At 37.9% G+C, this 24,969-nt stretch overlaps 2 protein-coding genes across 2 annotated transcripts; one reads left to right on the forward strand and one right to left on the reverse strand.

Moving 5' to 3' along the window:
- Positions 1-1,862: 1,862 nt before the first annotated feature.
- On the forward strand, positions 1,863-4,993 carry LOC107040143. The gene is made up of 6 exons (XM_015260086.1): positions 1,863-2,118; positions 2,555-2,770; positions 3,764-3,967; positions 4,050-4,276; positions 4,356-4,524; positions 4,695-4,993. Exons 1-6 carry the CDS (start codon positions 1,863-1,865, stop codon positions 4,991-4,993), a joined length of 1,371 nt encoding a protein of 456 aa, XP_015115572.1.
- Positions 4,994-11,231: 6,238 nt separating this feature from the next.
- On the reverse strand, positions 11,232-12,578 carry LOC107040144. Its single transcript, XM_015260087.1, has one exon. The coding sequence runs from the start codon at positions 12,576-12,578 to the stop codon at positions 11,232-11,234; it is 1,347 nt and encodes a 448-aa protein (XP_015115573.1).
- Positions 12,579-24,969: the final 12,391 nt, after the last annotated feature.

Below are 24,969 nucleotides of genomic sequence, written 5' to 3' on the forward strand. Positions count from 1 at the left end.
AGATTCTTGATCATGGAAGACGAATAATAATTCGGGGGAAAGTTTGGAATAGAAGAGCACCATTGTTTGCGAGCCCTGTCAATTCATCTGAATTAGAAATGTGGGAACTCCATCAAAAGGTATCTCCGGTAATCATCGAAGTGTCACTTCAAGAAATAAAATCGAAAATGGTTCAATTTAAATTAAATTTTTCAGTGGATGGTGAAATTAAAGTTTCTGTAATTCCTCTTCTCCATGAATGAATCTTAATATAATCAACTAGTCTGTGTACCTTGAGGATTAATGAAAGAATAATAATTTTTGTCTATCTTTCACATAACAGAGAATTCCAGTACTTTTATATATTATTTACGTGGATATCAATGAAATACAATCGCAAATGGTTCAATTTAAATTGAATTTTTCAGTGGATGGTGAAATCAAAGTTGTTGTAACTACTCTTCTCCATGAATAAATGTTAATATAATTAATTAGTCTGTTTCTCCCCTCTCCTCTCCTATTTTTTTCTATCTTTCATACAACAGAGAATCCTAGTACTTTTGTATATTATTTACCTGGATAACAATGAAATTTTTCAATTCCAATTTGTTGCATACCAGCATTTTTTCATATTCAATTTTGAGTTAAGAAATAATGGATTTTTAATAAATTCCTAAAATCTTAAACAATTCATCAATTTTCAAAACTTTCAAACTGAACAGACTTTGGCTAGGCGTAAACAAAAATATAAATTATGTAGGAAATACTTGAGCAATTTTGCACAATAGTCTCTTTTTTTTTTGTTTTCTCGTGAGTAAAATTCCCCATTTTTTGTCCCTTTTCCCGGTTACTGCCCACCGACCAGCCCCGGTGTTCACCACATGTGCAAACTCGCCCTCAACGCGTACCGAGACCGCGTCGTCCTCCGGTCCGCTTTCCCTTTTTTCTACATAGCCTTTCTCTTATCCCTTTACTTGACCAATTGCAGTCTGGGGAAAATCTTCTCCAACCAATTGAATTTTGGAAACTTTTTCCAATCCTGGATTGCAAGGCCCACGTACCTTCTCACGAACATCTAAAACTTTAGTCTACTCCGAAAAATTCAGATTCATATCGCGCTACAAATAAATATTTAAATACCTAACAAATTCTTATAACAATTCGAGTGTCAGTTCGAATCTCAGTTCTCCCATAATTTTATATTAAATTTCCAGTGTGAGATGAGACACAATTTACGACACATATTTTGAATACAGAGGCTTGTTTATCGACAGTAGTTTATCGGCTGTAGTTGTGGTCATATCCCAACGGGTCCAGAGGCTGGGCATGTCGATTGGCCGTTACGCTCAAGTATGAACATGTAAACAAATGTGTCGCTCCTCCTTTGTCGTCTATTGAACATCGTCTCACGTCTGTACCGGCTTGACATAGTTTCTCTCGGGTTTTCAAGACATTTGGATAATTATTGGTGTTGTGTGCATTAATTATTGATTGCGTTTATACCAGTAAACAGTGCAGTTAATAATACAGTAAGTATTACTCAATATTTGTGATGAAATTAATAAATCAAATGGCCAGTTTCTTATTCTGGTGAATGTCGATTGTGTATGAGTTAGGATGCTCTAGCCGGGAATTTTTGATAGCCATATTCAATTTAGAAAGATGAATCTATTCAGTGATTAGAGAAAAGTGAAATAGACCTGAGAATTTTTACTACATGTTGTTTTTCCAAGAAAGAACAACATGCAGGACAGTTGAATGGCGAGACGTTGCCCAATAATAATGAACGCGTCGTTAGCCGCCATGATCTAAAATAGCATGATTTTGATATCTACTTATATTATTGTATTTTTCAATATGTTTTCGAAAATCTACCTACAGGTATGGACGACGCGGATAGGGCTAATGAGTCTTCAAAGAAGTATCTGTTGGTGTCGTTTCATTTGCGTGGTAGACCACCTAAGATGAAGAGCGTGGACGTGGTCCCAAGGAAATGGGTCCTTCCATCCAAATCGAAGAAGAAACTTCAATGCTATTATCCTCCTCCACCATACGACAAAGTCCAGGAATTGGTCAGCACGCATTCCGATTATCAACAGGAATGGGAGGTTTATAATATTGAAATCCATGGGCAATCAAGTAAGCTTGAATTTTTGATCATATAGAATAAATTTTTAATTGAATATCGAACAGGTAAAATAAATCGCGTAGATTCCGACTCGTCGTTAATTGTTGGTAGATATTCTGGGATGGAATCGTAGTAATGAATTGCTTATAAATAACTTTTCTCCTTTTGGCAGCAATGATTTTCACTTGTACCAAAAGTCCTTCACAAAATTCAGTTACCCCTCTGGGATTTCTAAATATCTGCCAGCAACTGGTGGTGAGGGGAAATCGATTGGGATCAATCGACCTCTTCAGAAGAATCAGAATTAATTTAGGAAAATATTGATTTACATAATGGGTCTCAATCCATCCAAAAAATAGACATGTAAATTCCTTAAAAAAAAGAAATACCAAAACAAACATGTAAACGAGTCTAATCTCCTTTTAATTAAAAATTATTTGTTGATAGAAACCTACAAGAAAGCGGAACTTCTTCTGGAGGAAATCAAGAAACATGGGAATGAGTATGCCTTTTCAACAGATACAGAAGCAGATTTTGCTGACAAGGCAGTTAGACTTAGCAAAGAAATCTTGAAGTTAGATTTAAAGAAGATGGAACAACAGATTAAAGAAAAGATGGATCCGTCATCAGCAATGTCATCAAAGTCTGTCAACTCACAAGATGGTAAGATGTTGGGCAAGCATAATAATGGGTTCCTTAATGTTTCATACACCTGTGAGCATATTCAAACGGAACGATCTATGCAACAGAAGTATTCTACATGAAGATTATTGCAATGACTTACGATTGGAATAATATATTAAATTAACATCTATTGTCAACTGTTGACTTCGTTGAGTATTATTGAAAAATTGGTTATTCCATACTAGTTCACCAGATTTGAGCAGCAACAGGATCAATGTCTCTGACTCAAGTTTTCTCATTGAAGTTTCATTTCGGGGATCCAGTAATTTTGTGTTTAATGTCACCAATGCGCGACCACAATCTCTGCCAGATACAAATCTAGCACCGAAAGTGTTTAACGTTCCTCTTGAGAGTCATGTGTAATTGATTCGTCAAAAGGAGATAATTGCATCAATTCAAGACAAATCATTCAATCATATCTGGATAATATCAATACTATCTTATTCAAATCACAACTATTCCCCTATTTTGAAAGATTTGAGCTGAATCAATAATTTCGGACATTTTTATTAATTTATTGAAGATTAACCACAGTAATGCAAACCCACGAGTATTTTTATTTGATCTTCTTTTCAAATTTAATGTCCTCTTTGCTATGGAAATGCTAATAGGAAAACGAAATTGAATCCAAAATTAAAAAGCTAAATGATATTACGAAATGTAGAATAGTCCAACATTTAAAATAAGTTCACTTCGACTCAAATATAATGGAAAATGTCGCATAAATCAATTTTAATTGAAAGATTTCTGGGTAGCATATGCTCATTTGAAGAAATTACAGTTCTGTCAATTGAATTGAGGAATTTCAATTGTCCCTCCCAATAAGCTTGATGTTTTTGTTTTATTCAATAGCATATTTTTCGATTTGTAATTCTTAAATTAATGACATGCACTCTATTGAGAAAACTGTTCCACACACCCGCAGGAAAACACCAATTGAGTAATTCATTTTTTTATGAAAATGTTTTAAAGCATTCGAACGGGGTCTGGGAATGATGGATTGGCCCTCTCTCGAGTTGACAGAGGAGAATTTGTATTCTCCAATAATTCTTGAGCAGGACATCACCGAACAGACTAGTGGGCAGCCACAGGGAGCTGAAGTTCCTGATAATACCCCGAAGGAACCACCTCAGAAGAAAAGGAAGCTAGAGAAGCAATTTTGCTGTAATCATCCTGGTAATTATTATTTTTAAAATCTGGAGTCATTCACACCACTCATGGAATTAATTCGATTGATCAAAACTTTTTCTTTTGATAGAACAAACAAAAATGGTGAATCTCTTGATTTCAATTAGAGAAGACATAAAGAGAATTGATCAAAGACTTTCAAACATTGAACGTGGTTTTGAGGGCAACCTTGATTTCGTATCAGCTGATCTGTCAATGCCTGAAAAATATCAAATTTCAATCCCTATCAGCTCTATTGAACTCCTTCAACATTTCGAACAACAATTACTGAACAATCGTCAATGCCTCACTGATACCGTAAGTATTCATCAAGCTAGAAACAATACAAAATAGAAATATCCTAATAATTTGTTTTTTTTTCAATTGTATAAATCAGCTCAAAGTGTTGAAAACCCTCAAAACAACCAAAATATCGATGAGCGCATCCAGTATTTTGAAAAAGTTCATAACCAGAGAGGTGGCCATGCAATACACTGCCAGCAAGCAAATGTCCGATAAATTCGTGATGAAATTGAATCTTCCCCAGTTCATGGGGTGCCTTACGGGTAAGATTTCATTCACCACATTCCTAATTATCCATGAAATCTAATTACACGTGAAAGAAATCTGTCTTGTTAGAAATTTTGCCAGCAAATCACGTCTGGATGACATTTTGAAATGTTGTGGACTATTTCCAATAATACAATTAAAATATTTATCCAATTATCATTTTTAGAGACTCTCGTAGCTGCTCACAACGTAACCGAGAAAGATGCTGAAAACGCAATAGGCACAGCACTTACGCACGCGAAAGGCTGGGATGGACATCGAAATGTAAAAAAAGCTCATGGTGCTGGGAAGAGTAACCGAACATCATCAGCTTCAGGAACTGGAAGTTCATCCGACGATGGACAACTATTCAACACTGGAAAGACTGACAACTTGACGGGCATCAAGGATTCTTGGGAGAGAATGAAGGCACGAAATTCGAGTCTGTGGGACTCTCATTCAGGAGAAACTTCCGAGTCAGAATGAGTGTAGTTTTTATAAAGGGGGATCGACGTTATACCCTGGAGAAAATTATTAATGTGTTGAATTACTGATACAAGATGAATTTTTTTATCAGGAATAAATCGAATATATAGGAAAATTTGGGATCATTTATTTAAATTTGTGCTGTGCCCTAATAATAACGTTTCCCATAATGTTCATGGCGAACTTCTCCGGAGTTTGAATTATTACCTACGGACAAGGTTGCACGGAAAGGTTATCACGGAAACCAGGCGCGAGGTAATATAGCGTCACCGTTTCACCCAAAGGCATTCTAGCCTTGTTACCTAACGACAAGTTTAACTCTTGCAAGTGAATCTCGCGTCAAACTGGATGCAAGTGTCGATTTCTGCCTGGGCCTTCTCATAAAAAAACCCCCATTCAAGCTGTAGAATTACTGAATGGAATTGACGAAAAATTCATATAATTTTCAAAAGCAGTTCAATGGGAATCCAATAGACTGCTCTGACATATTCGCTTCGTTTCTTCTGTAAAATTTTTTTGTATGTCAAGGGATATTTCTGGAGGGAAATGCGAGAGAAGTTTATCTGTTGGGAATTGTTGGGGCTGCAAAATAGATTTGTTAATATCTCCGAAAAATCCAACTAGTTCCAAAAATGATCAGATTCAGAATTAAAGTAGCTCTACCTTTTTGGGGTTATATTTCAATTCAAAGATTTTTAAAAACTACAACAAATCGCCTAAAAACTCGGTGTGATTCGGAATCGTAATTTTTTCCCTCATTTAATTATCGTTCAAGTTTTTCTAAAAGGAAATGTTGAAAATTCATTATTTAACACAGGGTCTTATGTGAAAAACGCTGAATTTACTACAACGCCGGTTAAAACAAAGATTAAAATCTAATTTTTTTTCCTAAAAACGAGAAAAAAATCATAAAAAATATTGGCACCTATTGGATAACGATTTATCGTTTAGTTTTTTTTATTATTAATAATACTGGCAACAGGAATAGACATGACAACAGTGACCGTGTGATGGCGCCCGCTCCGCTCGTCTCCAACTTCCCATATGATCGTACGGCGTTGCCACAGTTATTTGCAAGCTAGTCAATTGAAAAACTGCTTATGTGCACTTTATTTTTAAAAAATTGATATAAGATAATACTTATGCTCATGACCTCTATGATTTATTTTAATAATTTAGAGCTAGAAATACTGATTTTTAGAATGTATTTTTTGTGAAATAGACTCAATGACTACAGCCGTAGGGGTAGAGCTACTTTAATCTCCATTGATTTTTTCACTGCCGGAATCGACCGTGAATACGACGATGTGCTAATGTTCATTCTACTGTGTAAATAGTTATCGTGATACAACTAATTTTTGGAAAAATTAAAAAATTATAAAAATGATTCAATGGACTGAATTTTTGNTTTGTTAATATCTCCGAAAAATCCAACTAGTTCCAAAAATGATCAGATTCAGAATTAATCTCCATTGATTTTTCACTGCCGGAATCGACAGCGAATACGACGATATGCTAGTGTTCATTCTACTGTGTAAATAGTTATCGTGATACAACTAATTTTTGGAAAAATTAAAAAATTATAGAAATGATTCAATGGACTGAATTTTTGTTAATGGCGATGGATAGGGCTCACCAATACCGAGATGAGACACGAAAAACGAAACGATAGATATGAAAATCTGGTGAAGAACGAGAGAAACGAAAGGCGAAACAGAAACGAAGGAAGAAATTCATTTCAATTCGACATTAGTTCCTCACGGCCTAGTGTCGAAATGTACCAAATTTCGGACTTTCTGGATAATAACAGGTTCATATAAAACAAAAAATCCAAAACTTAAATTTGAACGATTACAATTCTTCCATTCGGAAAGAAAAATGTAAAGAATCTCATAATGTCACATTTCATCGGGAACCGTCAAGACCTGCAATACGTTGAGATTTCTTGACTCCTTCATTTTTGTCAAAAGCTGAACAAAGCGGGAGAGAGCAATGCCATTTGGGTCTTCATCTCCATATGAGCCCCCCGAACTCCCCTGAGGAGGATGACATTCCTTTTTGGGACACACTGTATGTGAAAGGGAGCAATTTGATTCTGACCCCAAATGTCTACAATTCAGACTCTCCTTTCTGACCATTATTCTGAGCCTTAACTGTTCTTTATTATGCCCCTCATTTTGGCCCGTATTTGGACACTCATTTTGGCCCTTATACCGACGTTAATGGTTGCTCTGATTTTAACTTCAATTTTGGGCCTTATTCCGGCCCTCATGTTGACCCTTATTCCGTCACGCATTTTGGCCCTGATACTGACCCAATTTTGGCCCTCCTACCCACCCTTATGGTGACCCTTTTACCGACCCCTACTTTAACCCTGATACCGAACCCCATTTTGGCCTTTATTCTGACCGCCATTTTGGCCCCTATTCTGACTATAATTTTGGCCCTTATACCGACCCCTATTTCGACTTTTATTCTGACCCTCATTTTCGCCCTCATACCAACGGCCATTTTGACCCTCATACAGACCCTTATTTCAACCCTTTATTGGTCCTTATTCTGATCCCTATTTTGGCCCTTATTCTGACTATAGTTTTGGCCCTTATACCGATTTCTATTTTGACCCCTATTCTGACCCTCTTTTTGGGCCGTATAACGACCCCTATTTTGGCCCTCATACCAACCCTTATTTTGGCGCTTATTCTGATCTCCATTTAGGCCCTCATAGTGACCCTCATTTTGGCCCTTATTCTGACCCCTATTTTGGCCCTTATACCGACCTCCATTTTGGCCCTCATACCAACCCTTATTTTGGCGCTTATTCTGATCTCCATTTAGGCCCTCATAGTGACCCTCATTTTGGCACTTATTTCAACCCCTATTTTGACCGCTACTTTGGCCTATATTCTCACCCTTATTTTGGCCCTTATTCTGACCCCTATTTTGGCCCTTATACCGACCTCCATTTTGGCCCTCATACAGACCCTTATTCCAACCCTCATTCTGACCCTTATTGTGGCCCTTAAACCGACCCCCTTTTTAGCCCTCATACTGCCCCTTATTTTGGCCCTTATTCTAACCCTCATTTTGGCCCTTCTACGAGCCCTTATTGTGGCCCTTATCCAGACCCTTATTCTGATTCTCACTTTGGCTCTTATTTTGACCTTTATTCTGACCTTTATTCTGCCCCTCATTTTGGCCCTCATAATGACACTGATTTTGTCCCTTATTTCAACACTCATTTTGGCCCTCATACTAATCCATATTTTGGCCCTTATTTTGACTCTTATACCCCCCTACTTTGGCCCTTATACCGACCCTTATTTTCGCCTTTATACCGACCCCCATTTTGGCCCTTATACCGACATCCATTTTGGCCCTAATTCCGACACCCATTTTGGCCCTAATTCCGACCCTCATTTTCACCCTTCTTCTGGCCCATATTTTGGCTCTTATACTGACCTTTATTCCGGCCCCCATTTTGACCCTCACTCTCACCTTTTGACTCTCACTTTAGCCCTTATTTGAACACTCATTTTGGCCCTCATACCGACCCCTATTTTGTCCTTTATTTTGACCCTCATTTTGGCCCTTATTCAAACCTCTATTTTGGCCCTTATACCCACTCTCATTTTGGCCCTCATACCGACCCTTATTTCGGCCCCCATACTGACGCTCATTCTGACCCTTATTGGGACCCACAATCTGCCCCAATAAGGGTTAGAATTTGCTGCTCTTACTTTGACTCCAATGCCTACCCTTATCATGACACTCATCCTAACCCTTATTCTGTGACCATTATTTCGAGTCCTATCGTCAAGAGTTGATCTGGACTTTTGCCTCTAATTAATTTTCAACTCAAACATCAATTCATTATTATTTATTGCGCATTGGATGCATTGGATTCATCAGCGGGGGATTCACAATCGATCCTCATTTTTTCGGGTTCAAAAAACCATTCAAAATTCGGTGTCATTCCAATCTGCATACTGCCTAACCAATGACTCAATCACGGATTGAGGATACATGAAAACATCCCTCCATCGTCTAGTAATATTGACAATACCGCAACTGCCTTCACGTCACTAGCCTCTCCATAACTAGATGCGCTGTTGTCATATGCTCTACTCCCCTCTCTACCCACTCCGTCGCGACAAAATACGCGCTCCCAATTGGTCCATCTTAAACATTAATTTAAAAACGTTAATTTAAAACGTTAATTTAAAAACTAGTTGATTAATAATTTTTTCGCATTTTTTCCGTATTCAGGGGACTCGAATCTATCGCTGGACGAGAGGTAATTGGATCATTTAGAAACACCCTGTATTTCAAAAACTCCGCCTCCAACTAAGTATACTTGCATGTTTTCCCATATCTCTAATCCGTTAATGGTTTCCTTGTAAAACGTATAACAAAAATGTCATAGTTGAATGTTATTCGTACCTAATTTCCCAATATGATAAGTTGAAAAATGTAACTCTAGGTCATTAGTGAGAATTCTTAACTTACGTTTTTGAAATGTTAAATTGGGGAGAAACTTTGGAAAAAATTTTCTTGAGTGTTGCGTACGCTGAAAACTTTCTGAAGGTAAATAAACTTATGAATTATTATATATTAATGCAACTAATGTGGTGGAGATTCGTGATATTTGTGATCGGGTACGTACAAGATATCGAGATTTGTTCTGAGAAACTTGGCGTCATCGCCGACGATCGGCGAGACGCCTACACGCGTAGCTTCATCCCGTCATTCGACGCTGATCGCTCGTAACCCTCCGAACGTACAACCAGTGCCGGTACCAGTGATTTTAATTGAAAAGTTATCCGTCATAATTAAATCCTTTTTTGAACTGTTCACAATCGTCAATAAGTGATTGCGTACCACTGCAACATCGCTTATCACTCAACCTTCATACAGGTTGAAAAATATCCATCGAATCTCAGGTAAGTTCTATTTTTGTTAACAGTGGAACAGTTTTGTTTAGTTTAGTAAAAAACAATTCTCTTACACAAACTGTTGGAAAGTCAACAGGTTAAAAGTTTATAAAAAAAAATAACACCAAGTCACTTCACTTAAATTTTCAATATATTTTCACAATTTATTTACACTTTATATTATGTTTTTTCAAATAATTAAATAAAAATGGACTGTGAACGGAGTCAAAATACGGAAGGCGTATGTAAAATTTGAAGAATGTTATAATGTCGCGATATTTTCTTCGATAATACTAAATTATACCGACGACAAATGAATATTAGCAATAATGTTATTGTACGAAACGATTCTGAGACGATACTGATTTGTAAAAATGAAAAATTTTGGACAAGTTGGAAATTTTTGAGTGGAAGGGATGAAAATTAGTGGAGGGAAAATAGTCATTCGATTTTATAAATGATTATTCTAGAAGAACCTTGGGACAATACCCTGATTGGAGAAATGGAGTGGAAAATTCAGAGGTTTAAGAACCAGGGAGAGAGGGAGAGGTTGACCGGTGTCTGGGCCCTTGCCCGAATTGCAGGGGGTCTTGAGTGAAACGAGCTAGGTGTTGCAAAGGATTATCGAGGGTCGAGTGCAATAAAGGGAGGAGAAGTGATCATTACAATTGAGGACGCAGATGATTGAGTGTGCTATCATAAACATTTCAAAAATATAAATAATTCAATAGAGGGATTAGGATAGTCAGGCGATGATTAAAATACTAAGAAACGTCCTTTTCAAAATGCGCCTGGGAATTTGAGGATTATCTCAATGGAAAAATTCAAGTTTGGAATAAACAGATTTCAAAAGATTCTAGCAAAGATATTTGAGAAATATTCTTGAAAGAATTTTATGGTTTTACAACTGTCTAGATGATGGGACTGAATTTATTCTGAATTCTACGAAATTTAATTAGGAAAAATATTTGAATTGAGAATAGAGAAATTCGGGTAAATGCACTGAGATATTTTGAATGTCATAGGAAGACGTTCTTACTGAATTGTTGGGTTTTTTCTTTTGTTGAATTACCCCAACACGATGTACAAATCCGCGACGGAACATACTCCCCTGTTGAGAAGCCTTGATCAACATGTTGAATCATCAGTGTTGGGTAGAGGAGCCAATTTCCTCACGTGGCGTTCGTAGGTTCCTTTGACAGTTTTAACTGTAACTGCTCGGATGATGCCATCAGTGCCAGCATGAGTTTTGATGATCTTGCCCAAAGCCCATTGCATTGGAGGTAGGTTGTCTTCCTTCATAATTACGAGAGTACCTTCTTTGATTTGGTGCTCCCCATGCGTCCACTTGGATTTGAGGTTGACCCGCTGATGTATTCTCGATGCCAGCGGGCCCAAAAGTCCCGTTTCAACTCCTGGATGTGTTGCCAAGTTGAAAGACGATTGCTCGGAGTGTCCCGAAAGTCTGGACCTCTGAGATTTGTCAGCGAGTCACCAATCAAGAAGTGGCCAGGAGTCAATGCAATTGGATCGATTGGATCTGTTGAAAGAGGTGTGAGAGGTCGTGAATTTAGTACGGCCTCAATCTCGATTGCTAATGTGTTGAACTCTTCTAATGTGAGTACTTCGGTGGTCACAATCCTTTTCAAATGATGCTTGAAGGACTTAACCGCAGCTTCCCAGAGTCCACCAAAGTTTGGAGATTGTGCTGGGATGAAGTGCCAGCGGATCTCCTTGGAAGTGGCAAAATGAAGGATTTTTTGCCGATCATTTTCATTCTGCAAGAATTCGTGAACCTCCTTCAGCTCACTGTTGGCACCGACAAAATTTGTGCAATTGACTGAGTAAATGTTGCTGCAAACTCCCCGTCGAGCGATGAAACGTCGCAAGGCGGCGAGAAAACCCTTAGTAGTGAGGTCACTCACGACCTCCAAATGGACTGCCTTAACCGCAAGGCAGACGAAGACAGCGACGTAGACTTTGATGCGACCTTGGTTGTACACCTTCTTTTCCTTTATAAAGAAGGGGCCACGGTAGTCGATCCCAACGTGAGTGAATGGACGAGACTCTGTTATTCGAGACTCAGGCAGATTACCCATGATGTAATCAACTTGTGGTGGCTTGTGTCTGATGCATTTGATACAAGACCGAACAATGCGTCCAACTGAATGGCGCCCGTCCAGGAGCCAGAAACGACGGCGAACAGTGTATAGCGTAGCTTGGGCACCAGCATGTAGTTGTACTCTGTGCTCATGCCTGATGATGTGGTCAGTTAATGGGTGTCGCCTTGGGAGAATGAGGGGATGACGTTGAGAATATGGAATATTTGCATTCGTCAACCGACCTCCCACTTGTAGAAGTCCATCCTTGTCGATGAATGGAGTCAATTTAGCAAATTTAGACAATTCTGAGGATTTATGCCCAGTTGTCGGAGGGTGTTGGAGCTCCTTGATGGCCGCTGTAAAGTTCTCTGATTGTACCCAGTGTACGATAGCATGGAGGGCAGCTTCAAGTTCATCAAGGGCCAGTGGACCTCTGCGCCGAGTTTTAAACCTCAAACAATAGACAATAATACGTTGTAGTTTAGTAATTGATGAGGACCAAATGTTCAAGGATTTAGAATCAGTCGTTGAGGCCAAACAGGTTTCCATCTTGGCTGCTTGTGACTTCCGTAGATCCGGTACTTGCGATGAGAATTCTAATTGTAGATTGGGCCATCCACTTTCGTCTTCTTGCAGCCATGATGGACCAGAAACCCAAAGCGAAGGTTTAATAAATTCAGATGGTGTTTGCTCATGTGACACGAGATCAGCTGGATTTTCGTGGGTTCGCACATGTCTCCAATTCTGAATGTTAGTTTTTTGTTGAATTTCTGCCACTCTATTACTGACGAAAAATTGGAGTTTGTGTGCTGGCGTGTTCAACCAATGTAAATCTACCGTGGAATCAGTCCAATAGAATATTTCGTTGATGTTGTAGTTGATGGCTGTCCGAACGTTTTCCACGAGTGATATCAAGAGTTGAGCCCCGCACAATTCGTGACGTGGTATAGTTTGCTCTTTCAAGGGAGCAAGGCGAGTAAATTTACTCTTATGTTTCCATGTATGTCAGCAGATCGGAGGTAAAGACAAGCTCCATATGCCATTTTGCTCGCATCACAAAAACCATGGAGTTGGATATTGGTAGCTTCTGGTATCAAAACTCCCCTTGGGAATGTTGCTTGCTCAAGCATTGGTAATTGTTTGTAGAGCTTGAGCCATTCTTCCTGCAGGTCCAGTGGCAAAACAGTGTCCCAATGAACTTTCAATTCCCATAATTTTTGGATGAAGGCTTTGGCAACAATTACAACCGGTGACAGTAAGCCCAACGGATCAAATCATTTTGCTGTTTCTGATAAAATCACTTTTTTTGTTATTTGTTCAATATCTGGAGTGGTTTTAGCAAAATATTTAATTGCCAGTAGCTGAATCCCAAGCGATTCCCAATGTTTTCAGTGTTGTTGAATCTCCAAGTTGTAGATGTTTATTGATATCGAGATTTCTATTTCTATTCTATCGAGATTGATATTGAGATTTCTTCAGAATTGCAGCTGCAGTAGGATATTGATGTTGTTCATCATCAGCTAGTTGATGAAGACATCTGATTGCGAGGTAGGGTGCTGCTGATAGTCCAAACGTCACTGTATTGAGTTCGTAGGTTCTTACAGGCCCGTCATCATCGCGTCACAGAATGCGTTGGTATTTACGATCCTCTGGACGTACGAGAATTTGTCGATACATTGTCTCAATGTCGCCCGTCAGAACATATTGATGGAAATGAAATCTCGATAATAAAGAGAAAATGTCATCTTGAATAGTGGGACCCACATGGAGAGCATCGTTCAAAGAGACCCCGGTATTGGTTTTGGCAGATCCGTCGAATACAACCCGCAATTTTGTTGTTAGGCTGCCTTCTTTGAACACAGCGTGATGAGGTAAATAATAACCGTGATCTGTCAAAGTTGAGTTATTAATTTCGGTCATGTGTCTAAGTTCAATGTTCTTTTGAATGACCGCACTGTATTATCTAGCAAGTTGAGGGTCTCGATAGAATTTTTTCTCGCACGATTTGAACCGATTGTAGGCTCGAGATCTCGATATCCCGAGTTGAGAAATGCTGTCATTGAAGGGAAGAGCCACGATGTATCGCCCTGTCAAGTCTCTGGTCACGTGATCCTTGAAATGTTGCTCACGTGCGATTTCAACGTCATTAAAGGCCGCTTTTCCGTACAGTCCTCAAGTTCCCAGAATTTAGTTAAATCAAATTCCAGAGAGTCTGTGTTGATGAGATGACAAGAGCGTTGACGAGTAGGTTTAGAAGTAGGAGCTCCCCCTCCAATAACCCAACCATCTTCGGCGGAAATTCGCATTCTCGCGGATCCAAGAAACGAAAGTGTTGTCCCTGTTCCAATCAACATGTCGATGGGAGCTGGTTGGTGAAATTCTGGATCAGCGAGTTTCAAATTTGAGGGAATTTTTATTTTATCCCTGTCAAGTGGTTGTCCCGGCACCATCGTAGAGATACTGGGGACCGTCAAGAATGTAATTGTTCATTCTTCGTTGTTAATTCGCGAACGTATAGTGGCAGTTATGAGGTGCTTTGTTGCAGTCGTGACCGCATTCAGAGCTCCAACTGATGTCGAGAAGTGCTTTTTTGGTAGTCCAAGTGACGTAGCCAAACTCTCAGTAATAAAATTGGTTGTTGAGCATGAATCCAATAATGCACGACAGGCGATGAGTGAATCATTGTTATTTAATACCTTGAGTTTAGCTGTTACCATTAAATCACAAGTAGACGAGTTGACGATCAGTGTCGTATGTTGCGATAACTCAGCTGGGCTCTGTTCTCGGCCTAGTCAAGAGACGTTGTTGGGCGTTGCCTCTGTTGCAGTGGCAGATTGATTGCCTGTTGGTGTTTCTGACCGATGCAGAAGAGAGTTGTGAGGTTGCTAGCAACGTGAGCAATTCCTTGAATTGCAGCTATTGACACCGTGGCCTGGAGTGAGACAATTGATGCAGAGAGAGAGTTTCTTCGCCTGCTTGTAACGAGCCACTGGTGACAGTTGTTTGAATTGTGGACACCTCATAATGTTGTGATTTTCCTTGCACATGGCGCATGAAACGACTGTCGATGTGCTAGAAGTCACGAATGCTTGCCTTCGTCCTCGATTGCGATTGGATTTCTCATCGCGTGTGAATTAAGTAGTTACTGATGAGCAGCGTGAACGATTTTCCAGGAATTCAAGTAAACTCATGTATTTGGGTAACTGAGAGTCTTTGATCTTCAATTCCCAGAGATCACTTGTCATGGGACTGATCTTTGATTGTATCAAATGAATGAGCGGAAGATCCCATTGATCCACTGGTTGTTTGAGGTTTTGTAGCGCCCTAGTGTGCTGATAGACCGTGTCGACCAGATGACCGAGTGCTTCTCGTGTATCTTTAGCCAGTGCTGGATACTCGTGAAGCAGTTCCCAATGTCTGCGGATGATTTTCCTGGTGCAGTCGAATTTTTTCTTGATGATATTCAAAGCAGTGTCGTAATTATCCTCAGTGTTTAAGAGAAATTCAATGGCCTTGGCGGCTCTCCCCGTAAGGAAACTTCGTAAGTGTTGAAGTTTCTGAACCTTGGATAATGCAAAGTTCTTATGTATGTTGCAATCATACAGGTCCCAAAATGGATGATAATTTTCATATGATCCGTCGAACTTGGGAATGTCAAGTTCAGGCAGACGCATGAGCGATAGCAAGGATGCAGTTGAGTCTGGTGTCGCAGACCCCGTCGAAGTATTTTCGTTTTGTTGTGGAGGAGGAGGTGCTGGTTGAGAGGATGCGAGGTGATGGAGGGCATCGCTGACGGCCTGTTCGTACTTGTTCAATAACTTGAAACATCTTGGTCCCTCTGCTTCATCCGCCTCTTCTAGCTCGTCTTGAATTTTTTCAAAGCGTTGAAATCGTTGCTTCATGCCATCTAGCGCGACTTGGAGTCTCTCTGGAATACGTTGTGCGACGGGTGATGCCACGTATGCCTCCATAGATGCGTTGAACATCGTTATAGATGCTTGTATATGGCCACGCTGACGTCTGAGCGTACTAAGTCTGGCCTCATCTGCCATGATGAGTTCACTTCACTTTAGAAATTACCCACAGTAATAATTAAATTTTCAATATGTTTGGTGGCAACGATATGCTAGTAAAAAGTCAAAAAACCGATATCACAAGAGATATCAACGATAGTAATGTTCACACACTCCCGAATCACTTGTTCACAAAATCCGGCTCGAAGGACCAATATGTTTAGTTTAGTAAAAAACAATTCTTTTACACAAACTGTTGGAAAGTCAAAAGCTTAAAAGTTTATGAAAAAAAAATAACACCAAGTCACTTCACTTAAATTTTCAATATATTTTCACAATTTATTTACACTTAATATTATGTTTTTTCAAATAATTAAATAAAAATGGAATGTGAACCGAGTTAAAATACGGAAGGTGTATGTAAAAATTTGAAGAATGTTATAATGTCGCGATATTTTCTTCGACAATACTAGATTATACCGACGGCAAATGAATATTAGCAATAATGTTGTACGAAACGATTCTGAGACGATACTGATTTGTAAAAATGAAAATTTTTGGACAAGTTGGAAATTCTTGAGTGGCAGGGATGAAAATTAGTGGAAGGAAAATAGTCATTCGATTTAATAAATGATTGGTCTAGAAGAACCTTGATGGGCGGGACAATACCCTGATTGGAGAAATGGAGTGGAAAATTCAGAGGTTCAAGAACCAGGGAGAGAGGGAGAGGTTGACCGGTGTCTGGGCCCGTGACCGAGTTGCAGGGGGTCTTGAGTAAAAGGAGCTAGGTGTTGCAAGGGATTATCGAGGGTCGAGTGCAATAAAGGGAGGAGAAGTGATCATTACAATTGAGGACGCAGATGATCGAGTGCTATCATAAACATTTCAAAAATATAAATAATTCAATAGAGGGATTAGGACAGTCAGACGATGATTAAAATACAAAGAAATGTCCTTTACAAAATGCGTTTGGGAATTTGAGGATTATCTCAATGGAACAATTCAAGTTTGGAATAAACAGATTTCAACAGATTCTAGCAAAGATATTTGAGAAATATTCTTGAAAGAATTTTATGGTTTTACAACTGTCTAGACGATGGGATTGAATTTATTCTGAATTCTACGAAATTTAATTAGGAAAAATAGTTGAATTGAGAATAGAGAAATTCTGGTAAATGCACTGAGATATTTTGAATGTCATAGAAAGAAGTTCTTACTGAATTGTTGGGTTTTTTCTTTTGTTAAAGTACCCCAACACGATGTACAAATCCGCGACGAAACAGTTTAAAGTTCCAAATATCTTTTTTTTGTCGTTTTTCAAGACTGTTCAGCAATTAGTGGAGGACGGGGCAAAATGGATAAAATGAGTTACATGCACTGGGGGCGGGAGGGGGCGGAGGGCGCCGCGTAAAAGGGAACCGGGGGTAGAAAGTAATCCCGTTTGAGTTTCAAATCAGACTCAGTTTTGAATTTTATTATGATCTTTTAATAATTAGCAGTACATTTTTGTAGAGATATTGATCACAATTTGGTTTCGATGAAATTTTAATTGATTTCATCGTTGAAAATTCAGATTTCCTGAGCAGGTCAACGGTATTTCAATTGCGCCAGTTCAAATATTTGATCAAAATTAATTCAAGTCAGTACAATAGCGGCAAATATATTTTTCATTATTCAATCCATTGCGAATATATATTAATATAGTACCTTAGTGATTTTCTTGAATTGCAACAATTAAGAAAAATTTTCAACAATTCTTTTTGATATGTGGAAATCATTGATGAACAACATAACTGGTTAGGTATACATTTTGCCCCACACTTTTATATTTTTGAAAAGTACAAGATTTTTTTCTAGTAGTCAGGAGTAATTTTTGTGTAGATTGTATATATAAATGTCTTTTCCGGATAACTGGACAGTTGGTAATTAATTTCAGGCCTAATGTTCCACTGCGGATTTTGTGCCCTTCAAACCAAATTATTAACCAAATACTTGCACCACTGCAAAACTCATGCAAGCTTGACGCTTAATATTATGTGTGGTTTCGATAAATGTAGAAAAATGTTTAAATATGAGGGATCACTGAGGATCCATTTATTGCGTTCACACGATTTGCATTTGCAGCCGTCGACTGTAGAAAGGCCCTCGAGAGTAGATTTTGCGGATCCTTGTGGAATATATTTATGTACTGATGAATTGTGTCGCAAACAATTTGATAATTCACATCTCTTTATGAAACACTTGAGGAAACATATGAAAGACGGGCAAGCCATCCAATGCCCTTATCGTCGATGTAGCAAAGTTTACACAACAGTCAAGTCATTTACCGGTCATCTCTCAAAATGTCATCGCGATTATCCCTCATTGCCATGCAATGATAATGTTGATAGGGCAATATGTATTAACGATGATAATATTTGTGAAATACCTGCAACACTTCCGTGTGCTGAAGGTAATAACGGTAATGAGAATGATGAAACATCGCAGATCGTAGATGATGAGTGCGCAGTTTCAATTCAATGGGTTCATTTTTTTTTGAAATTGGAAATCCAGTTTAGAATTCCATTATGAATCGTTCAATACATTGCATCCCAAATGTTCACTTTATGCGATGATAAGCAGAGAATAAAGAAGCAGCTACTTTCATTACTTCACGACCAAAGTATAGTTATTCCAGACGTAGATAATATCATTGAACAGGTTATGAGCAAAGATCCAATGAAAGCCTGTAAGAGTTCCCTAGACACCTCATATAAGCGTTCTCAGTTCTATCCGAAACAATTTCCATACGCCGAACCCCAACAGATTAAATATTACGAAGGTCATAATCGTCATAAATACTTTCACTACGTTCCTATTGAGAAGACATTGATGAATTCATTGGGTAGCAAATCGTGGGGTACCCATTGGGATGACACCGTTGAAAATACAGATAATAATGTACTTAGTGATTTTACAGACGGTCTGGTATATAAATATAATAAATTTTTTCAAGAAAATCCCGATGCCCTTCGCTTGATTCTCTACCAAGATAGTTTTGAGGTATCGAATCCTTTGGGATCAGCTAAAACTAAATATAAAATACTGGCCGTCTACCTATTAATAGGGAATTTAGCAGCCCATCTAAGGTCGCACGTAAATTGCATCCAATTAGTGGCTCTTTGTAAAGAAGTTAATTTCCAACATGATATGGTATACGGAAAAATAATTGTTGATTTGAAGACAATAAAAGAGTACAGAATTACGTTGTCATCCGGGAAAGTGTAATCAATGAGCACTAAAATTAATATGATTGTTTGTGCAAAAATGACAATCGTACCGTATAACTTTTATTATCGCTTGTGTCATGGAAATGTAGTGTAAATATACAATACTTTATTGTGAATTTGGTTCGCCACGGATTAACAATTATGAAAGTAATTCTAATGGAGTTGTAAGTTCCATTAGTTCGACGACTCGATGTTAATCGTGGGAAACGTGACACGCCGAGTAGGTTCTTTGTGTCACTAGTTCGAAAAGAGACGAGGGAAAATTTGGAAAAGAAAATCAATAATTATCAAATAACTTTCACGCACAATACTCAAATTACGTTAAAGTTCAACAAATTTATTCACTTAACAGATTTATAGTGCCGGATACACTTGGTTTCGGAGAGCTTAAATTTTAGATCTTGATACTTGGAAATCCTGATTCAAACTGGTTACTTTTGGCAGAAAAATTCGTAAGTTGAAATTTTCTTGAGGACGGGGGCAGTAGGATGGTGCTACGAGTGATACGAGTGATACAATTCTATGATTGGTCAATTGTTGGGGTAGAGGGGAGAGGTTGGTTTCGATTAGTTCTTGAGGGCTAGCAAGTATCAGGAGTTTAGAAATAGGAAAGAGGGTAGATTGAGGGCCGAAATTTAGGGCCTGAGCGGATTGGCGCCTGCCTGACTAGGATATTACAACTGCAAGAGATTAGTGCGTCTGAGGTGATCATAATTATTTTTAGGGTCAAGAGATTATGAGGGGCAATGATTGTAGAGAGAGCAATGAATAAAGAAAGTAATAAACAGTCCAGACTATTCCCCAAAGTATTTCGAAATTTCAATTTCACTGGCGCCAGATTTTACATTTTGAAAGGAACTAAACTGAAAGCACAAAGGAGGGTTGTAAGGTAATATAATTTTCTACATGGAATTCTGAACAATGTTGGGAAAATATTCTTAATTAAAATTCTAAGAATCTTGGGGATTTACGTTTGTTCAAATTCAAAGGACTGGGAAAAATGTCGAGGCCCAAAAATCCATTAGGGTCCTTGAGAGATTGTAAATAATAGATTATTTAAGACAAAACAAGCAGGGGTTCGAGCTTATGTGACAGAAGACATTTGACCGTTACTTTTTACGCTATTATTATCATCATTATTTTTTCTTCTACCAATTCCATTGGTAGTAAGCTTCCGAATGGATGCGTGGCGATTTTCTGTCCCTGAGACAGGCATATATATTGTGACGTATTTTCTTACCTCTGCGGACGGTGAAAAATACGCAGCCCTCAGCGACCAAACAACGAAAAGAAAGTTGGGCGCCAGCACGGGTGAACCGTGCAATTCAAACAACAAATTAAATCGACAATTATTCGAGACAAAAGAACAACCCCCGACAGCTCAGACAACCGCGGTGGTGGCTGGGTTCTCGACACAAATGGTTTTTCTGGAGTTTCCGAAATGACCTGGTTTTCTTATCTAAGAAATTATCTAAAAATGCAATAATCCGGGGAATAAATAATTTATTCAATAAACCCCCTTGTTCATTTCAATTGAAATCACTCCTCAGAAAATTAATAACACAAATATTCAACAAAAGCTAAAGACTCGATACACTAGAAAATCCCTAACCAATGATTGGTCAAAATAATAAAATACTAGTCAGTCAAAAGAATAAGTTCAGTCAAAATTACAAAATCATGAATAAAGTCAAACTGTAGAAATGACTAGCGAAATTAAAGTCAAATAATATCACTGAATGGGAGGTTAATTTTCCGATAGAATATAATGTCAAAATATCCCAAATCGAAGAGGTGACTGGCATCGACAGCGGCAACTGAAATTGCCTCGGAACAGACAACACAAAAGGTGACCGCAATCAAGGTCAACTACGGATAATTCGAGCGTCGACAAGACGCTACAATTTCAACTGCCGATGCGATGACGAAATGATACGACAACTTCAAATATCGAAAACAAAAATAATTACCGAAAATTTCGAATATCAATTTAGTTCTCAGACTTAATTCCAAAACTGAATAAATTATTCCAAAGGATTTGTTCGACCGATTCCTCATCCGATCGGCAACCAAACCGTTGAAACGAGAGTTAAAATCCGTTCAGCAAAACCACTGAATTCCTGAGAAATCGAACGTCTCAAATCACAACAAATTATTAAAAATCTGACGTTGAAATAAATTATACAAGAGAGGTTAACCTCTGCCGAACAGACGATCCCGACTAGAAATTTAAATACGGGTCCCATCCGGGCCGGGTAAGGCTGGCCGGACTCCGTACGTCCGTTCCGTATACGGCCAACTTATGCGGTCCTGGTCAAGAATGTAACGCGATATGTCATCAGGCCCTGATGAAAGTGGCCGTCTCAAGGCCGTATCCGAGAACATGGTCAGGACCTGATACAGGTCGTTCCATCAGGACCTAATACAGTCGCTACATCAGGACCTGATATGGCTTGTCGACAAAGAACCGGTTGTAGATGTAGTCTCCCAGATGTCAGACCTCAATGACTCCTAGGAATTCCGATGAAATTAATCGATTGATTACTGATATTTATTCTTTTATTGAATTATTCAACATTTTCACATTTTTAAATAACTCCAACCATAATGAGCTTGGTATAAATCTGTGACTAAATATTATATCAGTTTCACAAATAACGGAATGACGTGTAAATATTCAACATTTTTATATAGTTTTTATACGCTTCCAGTCGCAATAAATCTCTGCTGCGCGAAAATGCTGAACTTGAATATGATTTTACATTATCACTCAGCAAATAATCGCGTTACTTTGAAGAAAGAAAATTACATCGCAATTTGAGTACTCTTTTTTTCTAAAATCGTAATGAAAAATAAACCAAGTTTTCTACTCAAAATCAACTCATAATTAAACAGCTTATCCCTCCTGGGAGATCAATTTTTTAATCTCAATAAGAAATAATTGTATATTTCTAAAATCCCCATTTTTTCTTAAATCGTAATAGAAAATAAACCAAGTTTTCTACTCAAAATCAACTCATAATTAAACATCTTATCCCTCCTGAGAGATGAATTTTCTAATCAGAATAAGAAATAATAGTATATTTCTAAAGTACTCATTTTGTTCAAACCGTAATGAAGAATAAACAAAGTGTTTTCTACTCAAAATTGGCTTATAATTAAACATCTTATCCCTCCTGAGAGATGAATTTTTTAATCAGAATAAGACATAAAGTTTTTATCTCGATTATTAAAAATTCTTCCTTTGGAAAAAAAACAAAAGAAAAAAAAAGTCCATTTATGGAAAAAAAATGAGAAAACTGAGAAAAACAACAAAAGAACAAAAACGAATGAAAAAAAAAGTCCATCTATGGACATAAATGAGAAAAAAACTGGTACTAGTTGAGGAAGGAAGGATAGATTATCTGATTCATAATCATATTTCGAGAAGTCAATTTGGACGACGCAGGTTACGTCCTCCATCCCAATCGCTAGCAGCGTTAAACATGTTTTTTATGTGTGACTTGAATGTTTTGTCATCCATCTCGTCCCCACGAATCGATTTGTGCACATCTAGATAGATAAAAACAAAAGAACATGACAGAGGCATGAATTATTTTAACTTGAATCGGTGAAACTAATCTCACAGATTATTCTACAGACTTTTGTTCTTACCTTGTAGACATTTATAAAAATTGGTATCCTTCAGAGCATCTTTAGTGTCAGATTTCTTCAGGGCAACAAAATGACTCTTAACGAGTTTCTGTGTAAGGAACACACGAACGATTACACTCAAGTCATGTGTCCCATAATTGTTGTTAGGCCTTGGCACCATATCTTTGATACGGTTTGTCTGTAAAAATTTAAAAATCGAAACTTTCAACTATGATGATTAGGGGAATGGGAGAAAGATGATATTTTTTTAGAGTTTTTCCCGAAAAACAAATCTCAGAGTTGAATTGACTCATCTCATTTCCATTTTAATTCTAATTGAGTTCAATTTAGGATGGATCTTGGAATTATGTCGTTTATTGGGCTAATGGTGGGGTTTAGAGAAAAATGTCAAAAGACTTTTTGTTAGAAATTTTCTCCGGTAAAAAAAATATCTTTTGACATTTTTTTGTTTAATCACTCGTTGAGGAAATAATTGGGTTTTAATTTATTTATGGAAAGTTCAGAAGTAGAATCTATTGGATTAAACAATCAATAAAGTTTTCAATAAATTTAGAAAAATTATTTATGAACAAATGAGTAATTTTTCGGCATGAAATTACTCTCTGCGATTTTTTAATCAAGCAAAAACCGTTAGAATTAATGGGAAATTGTGTGATAAAAATTCTTGGAGTTTGCCAGAATGAATTGTCAATCCTTTCGCCGGACGACTGCTACCTTTTAACGCTCGGGATGACTTGGAATTCAAAGGAAATATTATATTTAGACACTAGCAGTTCGGATATATTCCTAATGAATTTAATGAGAATTGAAAATTTAATCTAATTTTATAAATGTCTTATGATGGCAGATAGAGTCGTTATACCTAATGAATTTAAAAAAATTAATAATTTAATTTAGAATTAAATTATCAATTTTTATTAAATTCATTAGGAATATATCCGAAAAACTAGTGTCGAAATAAAATAAATCGAAATAAAATAAAATAAATCGAAATAAATAAAATGAAAAGGAGTTTTTTACTCACGACTTTCTTTTTGAATTCTCTATCATCCTTCAGCCTGGCATCAAAGATAGAAAACTGCTCTTTATTTTCTATTGGGAGAATGATGGCGTTGGGATCATCCCCATCATTGTCATCATCATCACCAACAACGTCTCCCTGCACTGGAATTCCGTTGATTATCATCCTTCTCAAATCCTCCAACTTGCCTCCATTTTCAATTTGTGCTCCATGTAGTCTATCAATTTTGCTGGCTAAACTATTCTGCATTCTCGTCAGAAATTCTCTGAAAGAACCTGTGGAAAAAAATACAGTTTAATTATTATTTTGCTCTTCAAGTAGAATTAATTACATTTACAGACCCTATAGATAAATCATCGAAAATCTTCTTACCTTCCAGAACTGTTTCCAGTGGATTTGCTTGTTCCCTTCCCCTCCCTCGCCTTCCGCCTGAGGTTGTTTCACCAGCAACATGGTGACGATGATCATCAGAAGAACGTGCACGTCTCAATTCATGATCCCTGGGAGTCGTTGAGTTTTCAGCTGACTGTGAACGATTTAAGCTTTGCCTTCCTCCTGATGAACGTCGATGTGACATTGGGGTACTCTCTCGAAGTGGGGTTGATGATAATGATTGACTAGTCTCATGGTGATTTTGTAATCCTTTTCGTTCTCTTGAACGAGAGCGTCTGTCAGATTTTCTATGTTTAGGGATTTTCTCGTCCTCATCATTTGACAATGAACCACGTGTCTTTGAATTGACCCTCTTGCTCGCTGGTTTAGTTGGACGAAATCGAGAATTTGAGGGCTTCTTCGTAGATGATGTTTGTGCAGAAGTTGACGGAACAACGGCGGGTTCCTGGGGAGCTGTTGAATTTTTCGAAGATTTGTGATTCTTTTCTCTCAGCTTTTTTGGGCTCAATTTGTCAGACGACGAAGATGAAGGTGGAGATGAAGATGCTGCACGCCGATTTGTTTTGGGGGCTGTTTTGTTTTTTAAAAAA

This window comes from Diachasma alloeum, unplaced genomic scaffold (genome assembly GCF_001412515.2).
Source record: "Diachasma alloeum isolate Michigan unplaced genomic scaffold, Dall2.0 Dall_scaffold_00323, whole genome shotgun sequence".
NCBI classification, from domain to species: Eukaryota; Metazoa; Arthropoda; class Insecta; order Hymenoptera; family Braconidae; genus Diachasma; species Diachasma alloeum.